The 22,303-nt window shown below is 40.6% G+C and overlaps 1 protein-coding gene across 1 annotated transcript in view; it reads left to right on the top strand.

The window, feature by feature from the left end:
- The first annotated feature begins 9,824 nt into the window (after positions 1-9,824).
- SEC16A (SEC16 homolog A, endoplasmic reticulum export factor) overlaps positions 9,825-22,303 on the top strand; it is a 46,869-nt gene continuing 34,390 nt past the window's right edge. Inside the window, 4 exon segments of the mRNA XM_020981906.2 lie at positions 9,825-10,062; positions 16,458-18,498; positions 18,501-20,242; positions 21,946-22,082. Coding sequence (XP_020837565.1) covers positions 16,533-18,498; positions 18,501-20,242; positions 21,946-22,082 — 3,845 coding nt within the window. The 5' untranslated portion in view covers positions 9,825-10,062; positions 16,458-16,532.

Raw genomic sequence — 22,303 nt, 5'->3', positions numbered from 1 at the left:
ACATGGCTAGTAGCTTAATCAATCTAACCATACCTGGAGTTAGATTCAGAATAATAGTCCATTAACAATCCTATAAGATCTTGGATAGCAAATTCTCATCATCAGGGTTTTAAGTGTGACTATAATCTCACATTAGTTAGGGAACATCTCTAAAGTGAGACCTAAGTAGTTTACATGCGTTCCTACACGTGTTCCAGTTCCTGATTAAATAACATCATGAGTAAAATCAAATTTCCATTAGGATCATAAGTTGCTACTCTAATAGATTTGCATCTCTTTCTTTTTTTTTTTTAAAGGCAATTTGGGTTAAGTGATTTGCCCAGGGTCACACAGCTAGTAAGTATTAAGTGTTTGGTCTGAGGCTGGATTTGAACTCAGGTCCTCCTGACTTTAGGGCCGATGCTCTATCCACTGCGACACCTAGCTACCCTTGCATCTCTGTTTCTCAAGCTTATTTATCCTTCTCTGACCATACTTAATCTGAAAGAATGAGACACTTTCAGGGATTAAATCTTATATATATGAGAAGTTTAAACACTAATTCTAACCCCTGCTAGGCCATGGAATCAATTCAGATCAAAATACCAAGATCTTCTCCACTTACAACTCACTACAGTAATTGCTTAAGTATTAATACCTCTGATGCTGCTCCCTTTGAGCTGCTGACTCTGACTTTGTTTCTCAGAAATCACCCATTAAGGCCAGTCCAAGGACACAACAAACCTAGGAAAACAAACTCGAAATTCACAGTAAGTTTGGACATAATTGTCATCAATATCAAATTATTACTGCAATAAATGAGCTTGCAAATGGATATCCAGTAGGCCTTCTAAATATCACAAAAAAGATTTTGCAAAACATTTCTTCATAAAAGTATTTCTCTTTCTTAAAAACAGCTTACAGTTTATCTTGTTACTATAACAAACTAAATTAATTACAAGGAGATTTTACAAGGTCCTTTCTTTGCATAATTACCAAGTTTCCTTTCACAAAAACTGATTTAAACAATAATTCCAAATAACTTAGTTAACAATCTTAAGTTTCATAAATGAGAACCAAATAATTTTAGCTGAAACTTCCCTTTAAATATAGACGAAACTTAGAAGTTTATGATTTCTTAATTATAGTACCTACCTCAAAATGTTACAACACATGGTCAGATAGAATGACCCAACAGCTTCTTAACCTATTCATTTTTCTCTGACAGTACAATTCTTAATCTAACAACATTTAGATTACAAGAGAAATTGCTTTTCTAACATAATAGGTGATATAACTTTATCAAACTGCACAATTTAGAAATGTAATGATACCTTACACATTATAATGTATTTAAAACTTGAAACAACCCATTATCAATAAAAGGTTTTTTTTCCTAATTCTGTAACAATGCAATTTCTATTCCATTCAAGTAAATTCAACCCCAAAGTTGCTGTTTCCCCACAATAAGACATGCACCTGATGGGGTATGGGCCCAAGAGAGGCCCCTCAAAAAAAACCCCTTCCTTGAACTTTACTTGAACTCTTTTACCTGGTCAAGGATGTACGGCAGTCTCCTGAGGCTACAATCCTATCAACTAGCCTTTCCTCATCACCTTTGCCAACTGCCTAATTCTGTTACCCTAATTTCTGGCCTTGCCCTCTATTGTCTTACCTCCAGGTGCCCCCCCCTTACTTCCCATCTTTAATCCTATCTAGACCCCATTCAACCTCCCAGTCACTCCCATCAAGGCTTTCCTAGGACCTTTCCCCAGTCACCCCAGCTTATTCTGTAACTTGAAAGGCATCCTAAAGTCCTTTCCCCCTTATCTTGAACCTGTACCAAAAGAATTGCTTTTGTGTCCCTTATCCTATGTTCCCCTGTCCTTTAATTTTTAATGTGTGTCCTCATGCCCTGTCCTTTAAATCCTTAAACCATAAGAATTCCCTTTGTCCCCTTTATCCTGTGTCATAAAATCCTTCCTTGCTACACCATCCTTTTGAAATTTCTACATAAGCATAACTCTCCCAAATGTCAGGGTCTCTTAAGTTTTTACAATCTAAGAGAATTTTAGAAATACAATACATTTTAGAAACACAAACAATAAACTTCTGATGGTATCAACTGCATTTTCAAATTATCATATATAGAAATTATTGATCTTATTACTTTTGGTACTTTTAACAATTACATTAAATTAGATAATAATAACGTCATGTCAACCATATGCTAATGATTTTACAATCACGTGATCCTTACAACATCACCGGGAAGTGGATTCTACTATTATCTCCTTTACAGAACAGTAAACTGAGGTGAACCAGAAAAACTTTTATTAATGGCCTAGCAAGGTCAGGTGTCCCACATGTGGGCATACACATTTAAGACAGATACACAGCTTTTTATTCCCTATTCCCAATTCGAATTTCCCTCCCCTATTTCCCCACTGGCTGGGTACTACAGAGGTTACAGCCTATCTGAAGTGCCTAATTTCCCTATTACAATCCCTGCCCCTGTTTACATTTCCCACTCCCCACAATTCAGGGACCCAGGCCCTTATTTTCTTTTGCCTTTATTTGGGTGTGCAAGCACCCCTTTTCTTGGTATGCAAATATGTTAATCTGTACCTAAATTCAGAACAGGTTTTTGCTGGTTAATCTATTCACTCACCAATAGTATTTTTTATTCTGCTTCATGACTTCCTTTGTTCAACTTCCACCTAACCCTGAGATTTCATTCCTTAGGTTTCACAGGACTTTTGTGGAAATGAAAAACTAGCTATTTCTCAAAGTGGAAAAGACCTTGCTGGCTGGGCAGGAATGAAAGGAAATTCTTGTGGGGAAAACCTGGATAAGTTTGGTGAGACTGTTCAAGCATGATAGTGATGATTATCTACTTCCCACTACTGCTTCATTTTCTTCAAATAATATAATTTGGGTAAGCAAATTGAGCCCTTTGAATCTATGTGGCTTTAATAACAGTGACCAAGTGGTAAGGGTTATTTTTCAAATTCTCCTCTTTGGGGATGGTTATTATTATCCTGCATAACAACTGTGCACTTAAAGCTCACTTGCCATGGTAGTAGCTGGATGCCCCTGAATTTGGTCCTTTCTTTCAAAAGTAGTATTCATGCCTTTCAATTTTACATCAGTCACTTCCAAATATACCCCAGCTGTACCCTTCCCTTGAAATTCAATTCAATTCAATAACCAGGTCAGTGCCTACAAAGTGCCAAGCAACGTGCAAGGCACTGGAATACAAATAAGAGAAAGACAGTCTCTGCCCTCAAGGAGCTTACAATCTATTGGGGAAAGACAAAACACAAAGGGAGCTGGAAGGAACGTGGAGAGCCAACAGACCTTCGGGTCCCAAGGAACTGAAACCCAGCAAAGCAGGTGATGCAAAGTGGAGTGATTTGAAAATCCAATATCTGCCCTCCATAAAAGAAGGCTTTGAGAGGAGGTATTCCACCCTCCAGCCCTCCATTCAGAAGAGAGAGGGGTCTGAGAAAGGTGGCATCCAGGCTTGTGTTAGCAGCATAATGATGAGAATAGAAGAGCTTCTTCCAAGGAATAGAAACCAGGCAGTGCAAAACAGATACATCTACCTTCATTTCCCACTTAGCTACGGTAGCTTGGAATTCTCCATTGTGCCCCAGAAACCTCATTTTTCATTCACCCATTTCCCTTATCCTCATCTACCCACCCTATCCCAAACCCTCATCAGCCTCTCATCACCTATAGACACTTTGGATAATAATTTAACCCCTATTCTCCAATATTCCCTCCTTTCACCCTATATCTTGTCACCTCATTTCTAATCCTTCATCCTCTCATCTTCTCTCTGATTCCCTAGCCATATGTAATAGGGGCTGATGCAATCCCTCACACTGAAGAGACTGGCTCAATTCCAGCTGCTTCCAAACATACATGGGTGTCCTCCATCTTAAAAAACAAAACAAAACAAAATAAAGAAACCCTCACTTGACATTGCCATCCTTTCTTAGCCTAACTCCTAAAAAAATTTCCTTTCTCTCTGTCTACCTCTCAACCTCATACTCAATTCTCAACCACTTGCAATCTGGCTTCCAACTCACCAGTCAACTGAAATTGCTCTGTCCAAAGTTACCAGTGACTTTGTTATACTGTCATCTAAAATTTTTTCATTGCTATTTTTTGTTTTTACATCACAATATTTCCTTTCCATGCCCAACAAGCCATCTCTTGTAGCAAAGAGAAAAAAATAACTTCAGCAAGTTAACCAACACATCAACCAATGTTCTGTACCCAGAGTTCCCCACCTCTGCAAAGAAGGGAGAGAAGTACATTTTCTCATCTATTCTCTAGGACCAGGCTGAATGTAGAATATTCAATTTCATTTTTTTCCTTTCCATTTACATTGTTGTAGTCATTTTGTATGACTTTTTTTGGGGTTCCGCTTGCTGCACTCTGTATCAGTTCATATAGGTTTTCTCAAGTTTTTCTGAATTCTTCAAATTCATTATCTCTTACAGCAGAGTAATGTTTTGTCATATTCAGATACCACTATTTGCTTAGTCATGCCCCGGCAGATTTGCAAACTTCTTGGTTTCCAGTTCTTTGCTACAACAACAAAAGTTGCTGTACATATTTTAGGTGTATCTGGAACCTTTCTTTCTCTCTATGACCTGGTTTTGGGGGAAAAGGGGAGAGGAGGGCGGGAAGCAGGGATAGGTGGTATATGCCTAGCAGGGCATAATTCCAAACTGCCTTCTAAAATGGTCAGCTCAATTTATAGCTCCATCACCAGTGTTATTATCACGTTTGTTTATATGCAAGCCTTCCGGCACTAATACTTTCTTAATTGCCAGAGCTTTCCTTCCTGACCTTTATGTGGTATTTGACACTGTTGACTGCCCCCTCCTCCTGGACACTGTCTTTTCTGGGTTTTTGTGACACTGACCTCTCTTGGGTCTCCTCTCACTTGTTTCACTTCTCTTTATCCCTTGCTGGAATATCCTCTGTGTCATGTCCCCTAATTATGCCAATACCCCAAGGGTCTCTGCCCTTGGCCCTCCTCTCTTCTTTCTCTCCTGATGATTTCATCAGCTTCCATCACTTCAATGATCATCTCTACACAGACGACTCTCAGATCTATAAACCTAGCTCTAGACTCTCTCCAGAGTACCAGTCTTGCATCATCAACCACCAATTAAACATTTCAAAAAGGATGTTCTATAGGCATCTCAAACTCGATCAAAGCAGAACTCATTACATTAACCTCCTCATCCACCCCCTCTTTCAATTTCCCTATTTCTATGAATGTAACACCAGCCTTTGAGCCTCCTGGGTCACAATTTCAGTGTCCTCCTCAACCCCTCATCCTCCCTCAGCCCCTTCCCCCCCATAACCAGCCAGCTGCCAAGCCTTGCTGATTCTTTCTTCACAGCTGCCCCTTTTCTCTCCACTTGCACAGCTACCACCCTAGTTTAGACTTTCATCACCTCCCGTCTAAAGGGCTGTAATAGTCTTTTTTCCCTTGACTGTTAGAATTTTTACTTTTAAAATAATAATAGCTACCTGGCTAATAATAATAACTAGAATTTATATAGCATTCACTTTGTGGCAGGCATCATGCTAAGAGCTTTATGATCTATCTCATTTGATCCTTACAACAACCCTACAAGGTGGGTTATATTATCCCTATTTTACAAATGAAGAAACTGAGGCAAAGAAGTTAAGTGGCTTGCCCAGGGTCAAATAGCTAGTGACCAGTCTGAGGCCAGATCTGAATTTGAATCTTCCTGATTCCAGGCTCAATGCGCTATATATTACATTACCAAACTGCCTCAAAAAATAAAATTTTATTGATCTTCTGGTTTTTACATTGCAAAAATTTTTCCCATTATTACTCTCCCTCCTCCCTCCCAGAGAGTCATTATTTTTTTGAAGAGTAAAAAGAAAAAATCAGTAAAACAAATTAATACATCATTAAAAGACTGAAAACATATGCACTGTTCCATACCCATGACTTTCTATCTCTGTGAGGGAGTGGGGTGGCTCTCTCCTCTAAAAGTTTGTTTCTTCTTCCTTCCTCTTCTTTGGGGCCATTCACTGATTGATCCACAGGGAACCTTTTGGACAGCTTAGCAATCCGTGTTTTTATTTGAGTTTCCTGCCACTGCCTTAGGGCACAGAGAGGGTAAGTGACTTGCTCAGGTCACACAGCCAGTATGAGTCAAAAGTAGCACTTGAATCCAGATCTTCCTGGCTTCAAGGGCAGCCTTTTCTTCACTACATCATGATACTTTTCTAAAGTCATGATTACTTAAAGAAATCTTAAACTCTTTACCAAATATACATGGGTAGAGAACAATCAGTCAATCTCACTGTTGGTAGATATGGCAAACTCAAAGATTTTTTTTGCATGTTTGAAAGGTTTTTTGTGGTTTGTTTTTTTTTTTTTGGTGGAGGCACTCAAGGTTGCCCAGGGTCACACAGCTAGCAAGTGTCAAGTATCTGAGGGCACATTTGAACTCAGGTCCTCCTGACTCCAGGGCTGGTGCTCTATCCACTGAGCCACCTAGCTGCCTGTTTTTTTTTAAAGGAATAAAAAAGAATACACATTCCAACTTAATAAACCGAGGGTTTTTCTCTTTAAACTTCTATCCTGAGCCCCTTGTATCTTGGCTACCAAGTCATATAGAGACAACTTGGCTATTGCTTATATCTAGGTTTTCATTCCTCCCCATCAAAAGGGTCAGTCCCTAATGGCTTTCATTCCCACCCCCTCACTCTGGTTCCATGGAAGCAACTATAGGAGGTCATCTTTAGATACCCAGTTAGAAAATCAACCTGCTTTCATTCAAGCACCAATTAATCTATATAGAATCAGAGCTGAAAAGGACCTTGGAAACCATTTAGTCCAAACCTCTTATTTTGAGACAGGGGAATATGAGGCCCAGATAGGAGGAAGTGATTTATCAAAGGTTACACAGTAAATAAATTATCAAAGTTCCCTTGGGAGAGTCTTCAAAACAAGTAGTAAATCAACTAGAATTTATTATGTACCTATTAAGTGTTAGGTGGCAAAATGGATAGAGCACCAGGCCTGGAGTTAGGAAGACTTGAATTGAAATTTGGCTTTAGACACTTCCTAGCTGCGTGACCCTGGATATATCACTTAACCTCTGTTTGTCACAGTTTCTTCATCTGTAAAATAGGGGTAATAATAGTATCTACCTCCTGGGTTGTCCGTGAGGATGAGATAATAATTTATTTGGTAAAGCGCTTAGCACAGTGCCTGGAGGTCCTATATGTTAGCTATTATTGTTATTGTTAACCCTAGGGATACAAAAGGTAAACCTTCCACTTCTACCTCAACACCTCCCTCTCCCCAAAAAACAGCCCTTACTAGGTACAAAAAAGATATACATAGGATAAATTGGAGGCAGTCTCAGATGAAAGGCACTAAGATTAAGGAGGACTGGGAAAGGCTTCTTGCAGAAGGTAGGGCTTTAGCTGAGACTTGAAGGAAGCCAGAAAAGCTAGGAGGCAGAGATGAGGAAGGAGAGCTTTCTGGGCAGCCAATAAAAATGTTCAGCGTCATGGATAAGGAACAGCAAGGAGGTCAGCGTCTGTGGATCGTAAAGTACATGGAGGAGGGTAAGGTGTAAGAAGAATGGGAAGGTAGGAAACAGCCATGTTATGCAGGGGTTTAAGAATCAAACAGAGGATTTTATATATGATCTGGGAAGAAATAGGGAGTCATATGAGTTTAGTAAATGGGATGATGAAGGAGAGGTCTGATCTGTACTTTAGAAAGATCAGTTTAACGAGTGGAGGCTGCACTGAAGTTGGAAGAGACCTGAGGTAGGGAGCCCAATCAGAAGGTTACTGCAATAGGACATATTCTCATATCTACCTCGGGATGATCTGTAACCAGGTGGAAGTCCCCCGTCAAACTAAGAATTTTTGATTCTGTGCAAAAGCTTGAAGCTTTTACCAGGAAACAATATCAATTTTTCTACTTTTGTTTGCTACCTCCGGATAACTGACCTTCAAGGACTCCAAGAAGAGAACTTTACATTTGCTCCTCTCTTCTCTGAACTTCTAGAGTACTTATATTGGCCCTACTACATCTGGCCAGCCCATCACATTTTGTTTTATATTGTCATCTAAATTGTTCTATGAATATTAGCCTTGCCTCTCTTGCAAGACTGTAATCTTTTCTGAGCAGAAGTCTGTGATAGTGGAAAAAGTAGGCTGGGCAAGGAGTAGAGACTCGGGTTCAAGTGCTGGCACACTTACTAGCTGTTTGATTTTGGGCAAGCCCTATCCCTCTGGGACTTAGTTTCATCATCTGTAAAATGGGAATAATAATACACTATCCACCTCACCCAAGTTGTGACAAAAGAGCTATTTATTTTCAATCTATGCTTTCATGGCACCTGGCTCAGGGTTTTGGGCACCACCCTGTTCAAATAATGACTTGTTGAATTAAAGTAGAAAAGATTCCTTAATGTAAATGTTAACTTACCAGAAATGACTGTTTGCTACACTAGATCTGTTTAAACTTTCCAAAAACAAACAAAAAACCCCTTTTCAAGATCACAACAAAGTGAAGTAGCTCTGTTTGATCATGTTAATTCAAAAGGGTAGGGGGGGGGACAAACAACAAAACTATTTTTTTCACTTAATGTCTTACAACAGTCAAGGTCTCTGAGTCATTTTTTGCAACGTAAGGAGGTGTTCTGCCCATCTGCTAAAGAAAAAACTAAACAGCATTAGTAGCATGTGAGGTTTGGTGGGTGATGCAATCACCTACTGAGGCCAAGCTTGCAAAACTGTTCTCTATTCTAAAACTCCAACAGTGAACTTGTTACGGAGTCCACCATACCTTTCTCAATCCCTATTTTCTAGACCATTGCACCTCTGAGATCATCTAATCCAACCCCCTCATTTTACTGATGAGGTTACTGCGGCCTAGAGAGATTAAGGGACTAGATCAAGGCCACATGGTTTCATTAACTCCTAAGTCCAACATCATAAAGCAAAGGCAGACAGAACGCATCACTACGATGCTTTGACAAAAATCAAAAGCAGATTTTATTTTGATAGCCTTTCATCTGTTCTATCTCTCTCCTTGACCTCATCCTGAAGGCAAGAGGCATTGCATTTGGAGTCAGAAGATCTGGGTTCAAATGCTGCCTCTGCCTACTTCTGTGACACTGGGCAAATCTCTTAAATTCAATTCCTCAATTTCCTAAACTGTAAAATAAAGGTTTGGGGTAGATGGTTTCCGAGATGTCTTATAGCTCCAGATCTATGATTCAATTAATATAAACTAGTTTCCCGAGCGCGGGATTCGAACTTCTGAACTCAAGGAAAACGAACACAGCTGATAAACAGGCTTGTGTAAGTAACTAGGAGAGTCTAGGTTTTCGAAACCTTCGATTGTTATTGACTAGGACTTTGGATGTTCTGCGCATGTGTCAAAAATTCAGCCACCGTCTCCTACCTAAGTCCATAAGTTCCTCGGCTTTCGACGGGAAAAAAAAAAAAAGCCGAACTATAGCGCACGCGCACTTAAAACCCTCCCCAGCTTCGGTTCTCTCCGTAATTAACGGAAATAGCCGAGTCTCCCTGGCGAAGGGCACGGGAACCAACCTTCAAGATAGATTTTTCACATTAACTTGTGGGGTAAGGAATCTTGCTCCTCCACGCACCTCACTCTGCAGAGAGAACTTGGATAGTTTTTCCCCGGCAAGAAATTACTCCCCACTTCCGCGAAGGCCGGGACGCCAGCGTCGGGGGGCGGGACGAAGCAGGGTCACGCCGTGACGTAAGGGTCGGACACGTCGGCGGCGGCGGCGGCCGAGGCAACCGGAGCCGGATGTGCCAAGATGGCTGCGGCTGCTGCGGGGTCTGCGCTGGGGGGAGCCGGAGCCGCTGTCGCCACCACCGCCACTACCGCTGCTTTCCCCCGCGGCTGCTGAGAGGAGCGGACGGGCGAACGCTCGGGGAACGGCGGTGTGGCCGCAGCGGCCTCCCTGCGAAGGGCTCGTGGGACGGGGGAGCCCGGCCTGACCGGGGCTCTGTCAGGTAAGCAGGGGGTGGAGGGTGGGGGCCGGAGGGGACAAGGCAGCCCCGGCCCGGAGAAGGGACGCTCCGCGAACACCGGGCGTCTCCGCTTCCTTCAGAGCCTGCCGGCGTCGCCGCCTCTGGGGAGCCTTCCCGGACTTGGGCAGAGCCGAGCGGAGGGGACCCTCAGGTGGGTTTGGAGTCAGGGGGTCTGATTCTAGCTAAGTGGCTTGAATGTTAATCCGCCCTGGGACTCTGTGCAAGTTTCGTCTGCTCTCCGAGCCTCAGTTTCTCCTTCTGTAAAATGAGAGAGTTGGAACTGGATGATCTTCAAGAGTCCTTCCAGCTCGACATCTTATGATTCCTAGGGGGCATTCCAGCATTGACATTCCAGGATTCTAACCTCAGAACAGGGAGACCCTTGGGACACCCTCCCCCGGCCTGCCCTCGGGGCCCCTTTCCCTCTTCCCCCGACCCCGTTAGCCCCCCAAACAGCGTCCTTGCAACGGTGGAGGCAAGGGGGCGCGGTGGGTGCCGGGCAGCCCTTTCTCAGCACCCAGTTGCTCTGGGACCCTGGAGGAGTCCCTTCTTCAGACACTCGGATCCTGGAGTCAAAAGGACCTTTGTGGGAATCATGGTTCTTTTACTACCTGTGTATTCCCTGAGTCGGTTCTTCTTCAGTTAAACATTCATAAGTGCCTAGTATTTGAAAGGTACTTTCTCGGGGCCTCAGTTTCCATTTCTGCAAAATGAGGGAGATTGGAATAGGGAATCTGTAAGGTCCTTTCCAACTCCCCAGTTCTGCAATACTACAAAGATCATCCAGACCAACTCCAGTTTTCCTGCGACAGGGAGGAACTGAGGCTTTGAGAGAGCAAGTAACTTGCCTACAGTCACATAAAGAATTCGTGACAGAGCTGTGTTTAGAATGCAGATCTTTTGACTCCCATGCTGCTCTTCTCGAAATATTACTCTCTTTCAATGAGTCGTGCTGCTTGTATCTTCATTCCTTGTTCAGTTGTCACAGTTCTCAGTGTTAATAACACAACAAAGTGCTTTCTTCACAACCCTTTAAAGTAGGTAGTACAAATTATAGTTTCTTTATTTTAGAGAGAAGGAAAAAATGGTGAAGAGACTTGCTAATGGTCAGTCAGCATCGGTTAACAAGAATTAAGCACTTACTTTGTGTCCAACATTGCTAAAGCACTGGAGGTACAAATAAAGGCAAAGAAAGGTCCCTTTCCTCAAGAAACTCCCATTTTAATGAGGGAAATGACATGCAAATAATTACGTACATACAAGATAGAGATAAAGTAAATGGAATGTTATCTCAGAGGGAAGTAAGTATCGTTGTGGGGGATCAGGTAAGGCCTCCTGCAGAAGGTGGCGTTTAAACTGAATCTTGAAGGAAATCAGGAAAGCTAAGAAGCCGAGGCAAAGACATGGGAAACAGCCAGGACAGAGTCACAAAGTTGGGAGACAGAGAGTCCTGTTCAAGGAAATGTAAATAGGCCAGTGTAGCTGGACCATAGAAAGGAGAGGAGAAAAATTTAAGAAGACTGGACATGTAGGAAGGAATCAGGTTGTAAAATGCTATGATTGCCAAACCAAGGACTTTAAATTTGATTCAAAGGTAAGAGGGAGCCACCGGAAATTAGTGAGTAGAGGGTATGTATGATGTCATGCATTTGCTTTAGTAAAATCACTTTTGGCAGTAGAGTAGAGGCTGGATTGGAACAGGGAGGCCAATTAGAAGACTATTGCTGTAGTCAGGTGAGAGATGATGAGGGCCTGTAACTAGGGTGGTGACTGTGTGATTGGAGAGAATGTACACACAGTAAGTGAGCATCGGAAGCTAGAGTCAGGTCTCCTAAAGTCCAGCACTAATTTAATTTCTCTATACTATGTTACCTCCAGTGTTTCTAATTACTATTAGCTTTTATTATGGTTTATCCTCCCCTTTCCTCCCTCATCTTTTCTTAGAGTGAGAACCAAGCCTCACCAAAAAATTCCACCAGAAGTGCTACAAATGTTATTCTCTTTTTTTTAAGATAAGGAAGCTGAAGCCTGGAGAAGGAGTTTTGGGGATTTAGGGTCAAAAGACTTGGGCTGATACTGGCCCTGCTACTTATTACTGTGTGCCCTTGGGACTCTGGGCTTATGGTTTCCTCTTCTCCAAAATGAGGGGATTACATTTAATGACCCTAAAATCTCTTACAACTCTAAATCCTATGATCCTATGAAGAGCCTGTTGTGTACATAGCACTGTACTAGTTGCTAGGTAAGATATGCAGTTCAGGCCTGGATCCTGCCCTTACAGTGTTTATAGACTAGTAGTATAGTACAAGCACAGATAAGGTAATAAACAATGAACAGGTACAAAATAGTGCTGAATAAAGACTAAAGAGAGGGGTAATTGATTAGGGCACCAGGAAGGCTTTAAAAGGTGAGTAAAAATTCACAAGTCTGAGAGGCAGGGAGCACATTCTAGGTATATAGAATAAAACAACTGCACAGAAGCTTGAGAAGTCTGTATTTTAGTGGAGATTCTATCTATTTGGTTAGAGGACCATGTGCTCACAGTGGAGTAGCATGAGATAAAAGCTAAAGATAGTAAGGTGGTGCCCAATTATGGAGAACCTTTAATGCCAGGTCAAGGAATTTGAACTGAAATGACTTAATTTATTTTTCAGAATTAACAATTGGAGTATTACCTCTGTGTGCTTTTTGATATTTCTCAGAGTTAACAGCAGTTGCATAACCCCTGTGACTCTTTGGTCATTTATTTTCAGAGTTTGACAGCCAGGTTTGGCTGTCAAATTTGAACTGAATTTGAATTGAATCTGAACTGACTTATAGTCACATAGCTAGAAGCAGACCTAGACTAGAACTCAGGTCTCCTAAATCCCAGTCCAGGGCTCTTTTTTTTTCTTTAAATGAAGCAGTTGGGGTTAAGTGACTTGCCCAGAGTCACACAGCTATCGAGTGTTAATGTGTCTAAGGCCAAATTTGAACTCGGGTCCTCCTGACTCCAGGACCGGTATTCTGTCCACTGCATCACCTAGCTGCTCCAAACGGTTCTTTTTTGAAGCCTACTGCCTTAGTGCCTTTCTGGGCTTAAGAAATGTGGAATTGAATTGAAATATTTTGCTGATCCAAAGGAAAGTTCCTTTAGGATGTAACAATTAGGGGAACGTATTTTGGGTAAGGATAGTACTATAGAAGCAGCTGGTTGGAAAATTCACCAGACTGAGGCAGGGAGCAGATTACAGTTATAGGGAGAAGAATGTTTTGAGAAGAAAAATAGGGAGGGAGGGAGGGGTATGAGTCAATTTAGCCATAATTTATTAACAGTGAAGGGGAGATGCTTTCAGGGATTGGAAGGAGTTGGGGGGTGGGTTGGGGCATGCGTTCTGAATTGCTTCCCTACAACTGTCCCACCTCCTCTGTGTAAAGCTTGGAACTCAGTGGCATTCCTTTGATAGGAATCAGTGATTTTCTTTAAGTCATTTAGGATCTTTATTTTGGCATGATTATTGAGGATCAATACTTGAATAGCAGGGGTTCCATTATCAGCCCATGTAATGGAGGGATGTGCTGCTGAAGATAAAACTAGGTTTAGGAATTTTAGAACAGTACGTCTTAGCATGACATTGCTTACCCTTATAGTTTGTACTTTTCAAACTGCGTAATGGAGTTTGAGCTGCTGGAGATTTTTTTCACATCCAAAAGATAGTGTCGTGACTGGTTGAATGTGTGCCACAGGTCATAAAAACACTCTAGAGCTGAGTTGAAATTAAAGGGATTTGGTCTGTTCCTGTAGCTACAGGCTAAATTGACTGTATCTGAAGGGTCTTGGACAAGTGGTTAAACTTTCTAAAGATTTCTTGGAGTCTTTTTGACAATCTTCTGTGTATTAATTTTTTTGATAAATTGCTTAAAAAAAAGATTTAGATTCACTTCTTAGAAGAAACTTGAAACCTTTTATTAGGAGAAACCGCAGCATTCTAATTTCTGGTCTCCTTGGTCTCTGCTCTGAGGTGCTTCAGTAGATGAATGTTTCATCCCATTGCTGCTTGAGAAAGGGTTTTCCTTAGGTATGGTTTTATTTTGGCATTTACTCTTGGATATGACAAGTGCTTTGTTTTTGTTTTTCCTTTCAGAGGTGGCCATTATATTCCTACAGGGGAAATTTCAGCTGTATTTTTAACACGTTTATTATAAGAGGAATTTAAGTTATCTGTTTTCCCAAAAACATCTACAGGAGAAACTTTGTGTCTGAACTTTGAGGTCAATTGGTGTAGTGTGATACTTTTAAATTTTAAACTGCTTGTTAGATTGGATGTGTGTTGCTAGTTGACTTTTCTTTTTAAATATGTATCACCCTGGGTGTTAGGAAGAACATTTCTTATCTTGGGATGTTGCTGGATGGCAAGTACATAAACTCATGGTCATTTGGTTTGTGGTTATTATTTCAGAATTATTTTTGTACGTTTCAACTTTATCTTGACTTTGCGCACTATTTTTAATTATTCCATCTTTGGTAATGAGGACAATGTTGTATTGCAAAGGAAGTCAGAGGGCAAAGTAATGCTTTATGTCTTTTGTTATTGACTGAATTACTTCAGCAATTCTTTCTGTTACAAACATTTCTTTAAATTCCACAGAAAAGTCTTAAAAATAAGGTGGTTTGTAAGTTAGTCCCTGACTATGTGAAAACCTTTCAAAGAAATAGAAAAAGATCTTTGAGTCTTTCATATTTAGGTGGGTTGATTTCTTTCCAGCCAAATGTATTCGGTAGAAGTTAGTGTGTGGTTTCTGTGCATCTGCATTCTTCCCTAGTGCCGAAGTTATTTAAAGAGAGTTGTCACATTAACACAAAGGTAGGATATAGGCACACAGTAAGAACTGTTTAGGAGTTTCCTTGATGCTTGTATTTAAATGCTTCTCATAGCCTAAAACATTTTTAAGAGCACCTGTTTTATGAATGCTTAGTTTTGGTGATGGCAAGGCATTTGTGCAGAAAATAGAGTGTATAAGGGTATTTAACATAGACACAATTCAGCTTAATTGAAGAGATCAGCTTATGAATAATTTATCAGTGAGATGTTAGTTTCTTTGAAACAGTCTTTTTGCCTATATAAAGGTAAGTTGAGTTGAAGTTGTGTAATAATTTTATTAAGCATAAAATTTCCTACTAAATAAAGTGCCATACTTACTAGTAATAAATTACATGCTTATGTGCATTGTTTTACTGTTTAAAAGAGGAAGGAATGTTCAGTAGAAGAGTAGAGTGTTCAAATTGGGGGTGGTTTGGGGTAAAGTTAAGTATTGTCACCTGTCATAGTGCTAAAAAAAAAGAAAAAGAAACTGTTAAGAGGGAAAAACTTTTGTGGGCAAGTAATTTTCTTTTTTACTTTATAAAATATTTCTAAGCTAGCATACCCTGTAACATTTGGAAGACCCCTCACTTCTTTTAAAAATCAGGGAAAGATTTAAGTGAAAACTTAAAAACCCCAGAATGGAATTCAGATAAGATTTGTCTTACAAGGCAGCAGTTTGGGTTCTGACCTTGGAATCTGAGCTTCAGTGGGGATGTCTTTAGATTTATAGACTCAGACAACCACCCCTTGTCAACTTCCTTATTCTCCCTAGAAAAGTGAAATGAAGGTCTAAGATAGAAACAGGGATAGAATGCGGGTCTTTAACTTTCAATCTAGTGCTCTTTCTGGGCAAGTCACTTAACCCCAATTGCCTAAAAAAATAGTACCTTCCTCTTAGGGTTGTCATAAGGTTAAAATGAGATAATATTTGTAAAGCGATTTGCAAAAGTGTAAATGCTAGCTGTTAAAAGCTTTTAAAAGAATGAGACGCTTTACATCATGGCGTAAAGGACCTGTTAGCTGAAAACATATTAAATTTACCCCATTTCCTTTTGTTTGTAAAGATGGAATGGAATAATGGAAGTTTTCTGTTTTCTGTTTCTATTTCTTTTAAAAAAAAGTTTTTGGGGGGCAGTTAGGGTTAAGTGACTTGCCCAGGGTGACACAGCTAGTAAGTATCAAGTGTTTGGTCTGAGACAGGATTTGAACTCGGGCTGGTGCTCTATCCACTGTACCACCTAGCTGCCCCAAAAATCATTCTTAAAAATAGAAAAATCCCACTCCATATGGTGATGTGCTTTAGTTTTGGTGGTCCTCAACCTGTTATTAAACAAGTCAAATAGATTGTCATTTCGGTAAAGGTAGTATGGGGATAATAATAAAGCAATTGTAAAATATTTTGTTCCCAGCATTGTTGTATTACTAAGTCCATAAATGAATTAAAACAATTTTAAGAACTTTTTCATAAAGTGTTCTTTGAATACACAGTAGTCATTTTAACTTTTTGTATTTCTTTAAAATTTCTATTTCTAGCTTAAGGAGAGCCTGTCTTCAGCTTCTTTGGGCAAAAAGCATCTGACTTTGCAAGACTGACTTCACAAGAAGTGAATGATGCAGCCACCACCTCAGACTGTTCCTTCTGCAACTGGTGGACCACCTCCTGTAGGAGGTCCTCGTAATATGTATTGGTCTAACAGCCCATATAGCAGGCGGGCTAATGCACCAGTGACCACTGTAGCTGGCCCAGTGCAACCTGTAACGGGTCCTTTTGCATTTGGCAGACTGACTCCACAAGGAACAGCATTAGGCAATCCGTCCAAAGGCAACTCACTTGTTATGCAAGGTCCTTCCCCACCAATGTTTTCTCAGCCACCTGGTATGCATGCACCTCATACTCATGCAGGGGATAATTCACAAGGACCTTATACATCTTTGTCTGGGCCTGTATCACAACCTGGAGTAAATACTGATTCGTTTACAAATGTATTGGCTCCTGCTGTGCTGCCTGGACATGTTATGAATAGTAATGCAGAAATTCATCCAACTGCAGAACCTGGAATTCAGGCTTCATCTGTTCCTTCACATTATAATCCTGGAGCAGGACTTGAAAATTCTTTTGGGGGACATCTTCAGAGTGGTGTGCCTCTGCCTTGTAGGCCGTTAAGTCGGCAAGATCCGAATGGTGGCACTCCAGCACCAACTACAGCATCATTCTTTCCTCAACCTCATCAGCAAACCCCAGTTCAGTGGAGACCAGTTCAAGGAAGTCCACAGTCTTCAGTTCAGAATTACTCACCATACATTGAACCAACTTCTCAGAATGCAGTTCCTCTTGCTTCTGGTAGTTCTCATTTTCTTCCTCAAGCAAATATGCATCAAGTTCCTGGACATCAGCAACATGTTCCATTAGTTTCTACATCAGGATCCTTGGTTGGCAATGAAAGGAATGAGATGATCCCTTCTCAGAGTAGCAACTACACAGCCAATAGCTTTCAGCCTGAAAATATGTTTAGGCACAATCCAGGAGTTAATAGTAGTTGGCCCAGTCAGGATTTTAGACAGAATCTAGGAGTGAGTAAACAGCAATTACCAGACCTTACTCTAGTTAATCCCATTGCTCAGGGAAATAGCTTAGAAAATCAACCACAGTATAGAAGTGAGGCTGTAACCAGTCATGTACTCCCAGAAGCAAATTCAGGAACTATCACAATGTTTTTCAAAGGGGAAGAAGCAGAAAATGAGGAAAATCTTTCTTCAGAAAAAGCAGATACTACTGTTAAGTCTGACTTTGATGGCTTTCCCCCCAATTCCGGACATGGAGGCCATCACCTTCCTCATCCTATGCAGGTTGGAACAAGTGTCCCTTTTCAGGCATCAGTTCCTAAAGGTTCAGCAAATGAGTCTACTCAGCAGGGAATAGAGGGCCAGCAATACTTTTCTCAGTCTACAAGTAACCAACATGATAAACAAACCACTAAAAACTGTGACATTTATGTTAATGAAGACAAGGCTTGTACTGTTAAAACTTGTGGTGCCATTGGCTCACAATATGAAAATGTTGAGAACTTAGAGTGCATTCAGAATCAAGAAGTTCCACCAAGTGAACCCCCAAATTTGAATCCTTCCTCTCCAAATGATCAGTTCAGATATGGGCCACTCCCAGGGCAGTCTGTTTCAAAGCACAGTACTGTAAGTTATGCTGAAGGAGGACCAAATCTAGAGGCACCTGATTCAGTACCTCATCCAGTCCGATCTGATAGTGTATCCTCCAGCTATAGTAGTGTAAGTCATAGGAGTATTTCTAGTTCAACAAGACCCCAGGAATCAGTGGGCACATTTATTCAGCAAGAAGTTGGGAAGCCTAATGAGACTTCAGATAGTTTCTTTAAGCAGATCGATTCTTCTCCTTTAGTAGGAGAGACAAATGATAATATAAACAAGAATTATCATAGCAGTCTCTCCCAGCCTCCAACTCCAAGCCCTCCTAAACCTACAGGAATATTTCAGACAAGTGCAAATAGTTCTTTTGAACCTGTAAGATCCCATGGAGTTGGGGTAAAACCTGTTGAGGCAGACGAGCAAACATGGTAGGTGAACTGAGAGAGAACCATTCCAAGCAGAACAACAGTAAACCAACTGTTATGGTACCAGCTGCTTCACCAGGTAATCTGGAACAACCTCCAGACAACATGGAAACATTCTTTACCCCTCATGCACATCCTTTGCCTCTTGCAACAACTGATGAAACTGTTAATGTGCTTCCTCATGGCAGGGGAGCACTTTTGGAAAATGTGCCCATGACATCTGAAAAACGACCCTCAAGGCCTCAAGTTACCACTAAAAAGTGTGAGAGCCCTGCAACTACTTTGTGGGCACAGAATGAACTACCTAACTTTGGAGGAAATGTCCTCCTCGCACCAGCTGCTCCTGCACTTTGTGTACCTGCTAAAACACAGGCTTCTGAAATTATTCAGCCTCCAGATGAGGGATTATCCAGTCTGCAACCATGTAAACCAGGCTCTATTCCTATACATACCCCTCAGGATGGCAATGTGTCCTCTGAAAATCTTGAGAACCCTCCCAAAATGGGAGAAGAGGAGGCCCTTCAGTCTCAGGCAAGTTCTGGTTATGCAAGTTTATTGTCCTCACCACCCACTGAATCTTTACAAAGTCAACCAATCTTGATTGCCCAGCCTAATCAGAGCTATAATTTGACCCAGCCCATAAATTTTTCCATTTCCTTGTCTAATCAGTTAAATCATAATGAAAATAATCGTTCTTGCAAAGATCCTGCAGTGGGGGACAAGTCTGCCCCAAGCAGTCAGCCTCTGTGTGTTGGTGTACCTGGGGAAAGCATTCCCTTGTCTGGGACTCAAGTTGCATCTCCTGTTAATTCACCATTACCTACCAATCTTTCCCATACTAATTTTTCACAAAGTTCTGGTACCACTTCTGAAATGGTTTCTAATCAGTCTCCCAATTTACTAGTTCAACCACCATCTCATCAGATGCCATTTAACTTGGTTCCAGAATGTCAAAAAAATCAGAATTCAGAAAGTTTTCCTTCTGAATTTGGCATTAAACCAGTGGTTAATTTGTCTGCTTCTCCGGGGTCTAATCTCCCTACTGGAAACACCGGTGTAATGTTAGTTCCACCAGTGAACAGCACCCTAATATCCCATGCTAATAAAGCAAATCTCACCAATTATCAGGAAGAAACCTCTGGAGCACTTGATTTTACACTGAACCGGACTTTGGAAAGTCACAGTACAGACAATTCTGTGCGAGCACATAATACATCACATGCTAGTGGTCCAACTTTTTCTCAACAAGCCATCACTAATCATAAAAGTCAGTCTGGGCCTGAATTGCATGATAAAGAACATTTCTACCAACAGGTAACAAAAGATGTACAGCACCAGATTGCGCTTGATAAATCCCAGCCAGAGGCCTTACCTCGTCAGCAACAAGGGTCACCAGCCGCTCAGGTACACAAGACAGTATCTGATTCTTCAAACTCTGGAAATCAACCTGATTTGTTACCATCAGGAAATTCACCCCAGCTACCAAGCCAGGGTAAGGTGGAGCAGCAGCAGCTCTCACAGTCATCTAGTATTCCAACAACCTCAGCTCACTCCAGCCAACCAGTTAGTCAGCAAGAGCAGCAGTGGCCACCATCACAGACTCCTCAGAATGCTTTTGGTCCACCTCAGAACCTGTCGGCTTATTACTATTATAGGCACCTTTATGATACCTACCAACCTCAGTATCCACCACCCTATCCTTCAGATCCTAGAACAGCTTCCCTTTATTACCCGGTAAGTGTCAATGCTTTTTAACTAATCTGTGTTTGTAACTATCTTATTGTTCATAGTTTTTGTTTTGATGTTTGGGTCCATGATCAAGATATATGTTATATTGAATTAGATGATAACCAATTCATAGACTTATGAAGCTTTGCTCTGATTTTTCCTATAAAGACCAGTGTAAGAAATTTTAGAAATAACTTTTGAATCATTTTAACATCATCAGGGTAGAAGTCTTTAGGAAAAATATTTTATTAAACTCAATGGAATCATAGCCAAGAAAAATGATGAGTATGAACTTTTCTTTAATATTGATTAAAACTAACAGGTAAGGGAAAATACTGCTGCTTCTATGCTTAGTAATATTACTTAAGTGCCTCAGAGATCTGTGATTTCATCATGTGTGGGTTCTCTCCATGGATACAGATTATGGCCTTTTCTACATTTAGTAGATAGTCTTGATGATTCGCCAAGGTCAAAAACATTTCTCACCTAGTGGCTAAAACTATAGTGCTAAGTTTCTCTGAACTTGGCTGGTCTTTTTCTTAGACAGTTCCCCGAGGGCCCATACATGAGGCTTTTCTAGGTCAATAGAACCTACCTGGAGTTTGCGCTTTCTTAGTGTAACTTTCAAGAACCTTGTGGGTCACTTGTGGCCTACTTCTATGGAGGTGTTAGAACTAGCCTTCAGTAGAGAATGAAGTGATATTTGTAATGAAGGTTTTGAAAAATCCTTCAGTTCAGACACAAAAATTAGCTTATTTGCCTAATGAAGAAAATAAACCTAGAACCATAGAACTTTAGTTCCATGACCTTAGAGATCATCTAGTTCAAGACCTTTTTCCCTTACCAGTCCCTTTTACTCCTCCCCTACCTTCCCTTTTACAGATGAGGAAACTCAGCTCAAGACAGATGAAGTGACTTCTAAGTCACAAAGCTAGTTGGTGTCAAGACTGGAATGCAGGTTTCTCAGTTCATGGTCTGGTATACTTTCCACAACCATGTATGGCTGATTATGTAGGAAGAAAGGATTTGAGGTAGAGAAGATGTAGGCATTTTTGAGTTGAATAGTCTTTGTAGCCCAACTTCTTCGTAGCCTGACTTCCTAATACAGGTCTTCCTCTAAGACTCATTTCAGATCATTTCATTTCTTTCTTGCCTCAGAATCTCAGTCTATGAGTTATAACACTTAATCAGATGTTAATATTGGATTTACTTATAGAGAATTTGAGATTCTTTGACCTGCCTTGAGGAAGCCATATGAGAACAGAATAATGTGTAACCAACTCTCATAACTTTTAATTTAGTTCTAGAGCATCCAGGTAAATACTATTGTTCATTTAATTGCTAGAAGAATGTCTGTGAAATAGTGGTCACTAATAATTAGAATCATGGAATCTTAGAATTTTATAGCTAAGGAAGAGGCCTAATGGTTCCATGCCAGAGTTAGCCACAGGTAGAATTGGTGTTGTCTGCTGCTTTCTCTTGGTGGTCTTTGAACAAGATTTATATATTTAGTGAACATGCATAGTTGTTGGTGCTATTAGAGAAAGTTTTACTGCTAGATATTTTCACGAGTATCACTTTTTATGGTGATTGTTCAAAACACCAAATTCACTTCTGCTATTTTGGGGAAAAGTTTTTATTCAAACTAACCATACTAATTTATTTATTTAATGTAATTTATAAACTTTATAAGACTTCCTTTTTCCTAGGAGGATGCCTATGGCCCATATGACCCTCGTTATAGACATTATGATAAAAGTGTTGCTTATGCTGAAAACTATAGATATGCTGAGCCAGAGCGTCCGAGTTCCAGAGCTAGTCACTGCTCAGATCGACCGTCTTCCAGGTATGGAACTATAATTTAGTTTTTCTAGTTTAGTATATTCTATTTTTACATGGTGCTAATTTAGTGATTTTGACAGTGTCTGCTACGTACATTAGGCAGCTAGTCTAAATGTCATAAATCAGCAAATGTAAATTTGCTATAAATATTCAAAATAAATTGTAGGATTAACTCATACTTTATTTTGATGTGCTAAGAACAATGTTTAACTGTTCATTTAAAAG

This window comes from Phascolarctos cinereus, unplaced genomic scaffold (genome assembly GCF_003287225.1).
Source record: "Phascolarctos cinereus isolate Bilbo 61053 unplaced genomic scaffold, phaCin_HiC Scaffold_2;HRSCAF=192, whole genome shotgun sequence".
Lineage (NCBI taxonomy): Eukaryota > Metazoa > Chordata > Mammalia > Diprotodontia > Phascolarctidae > Phascolarctos > Phascolarctos cinereus.
This window is presented reverse-complemented; position numbering and strand designations above follow the sequence as displayed.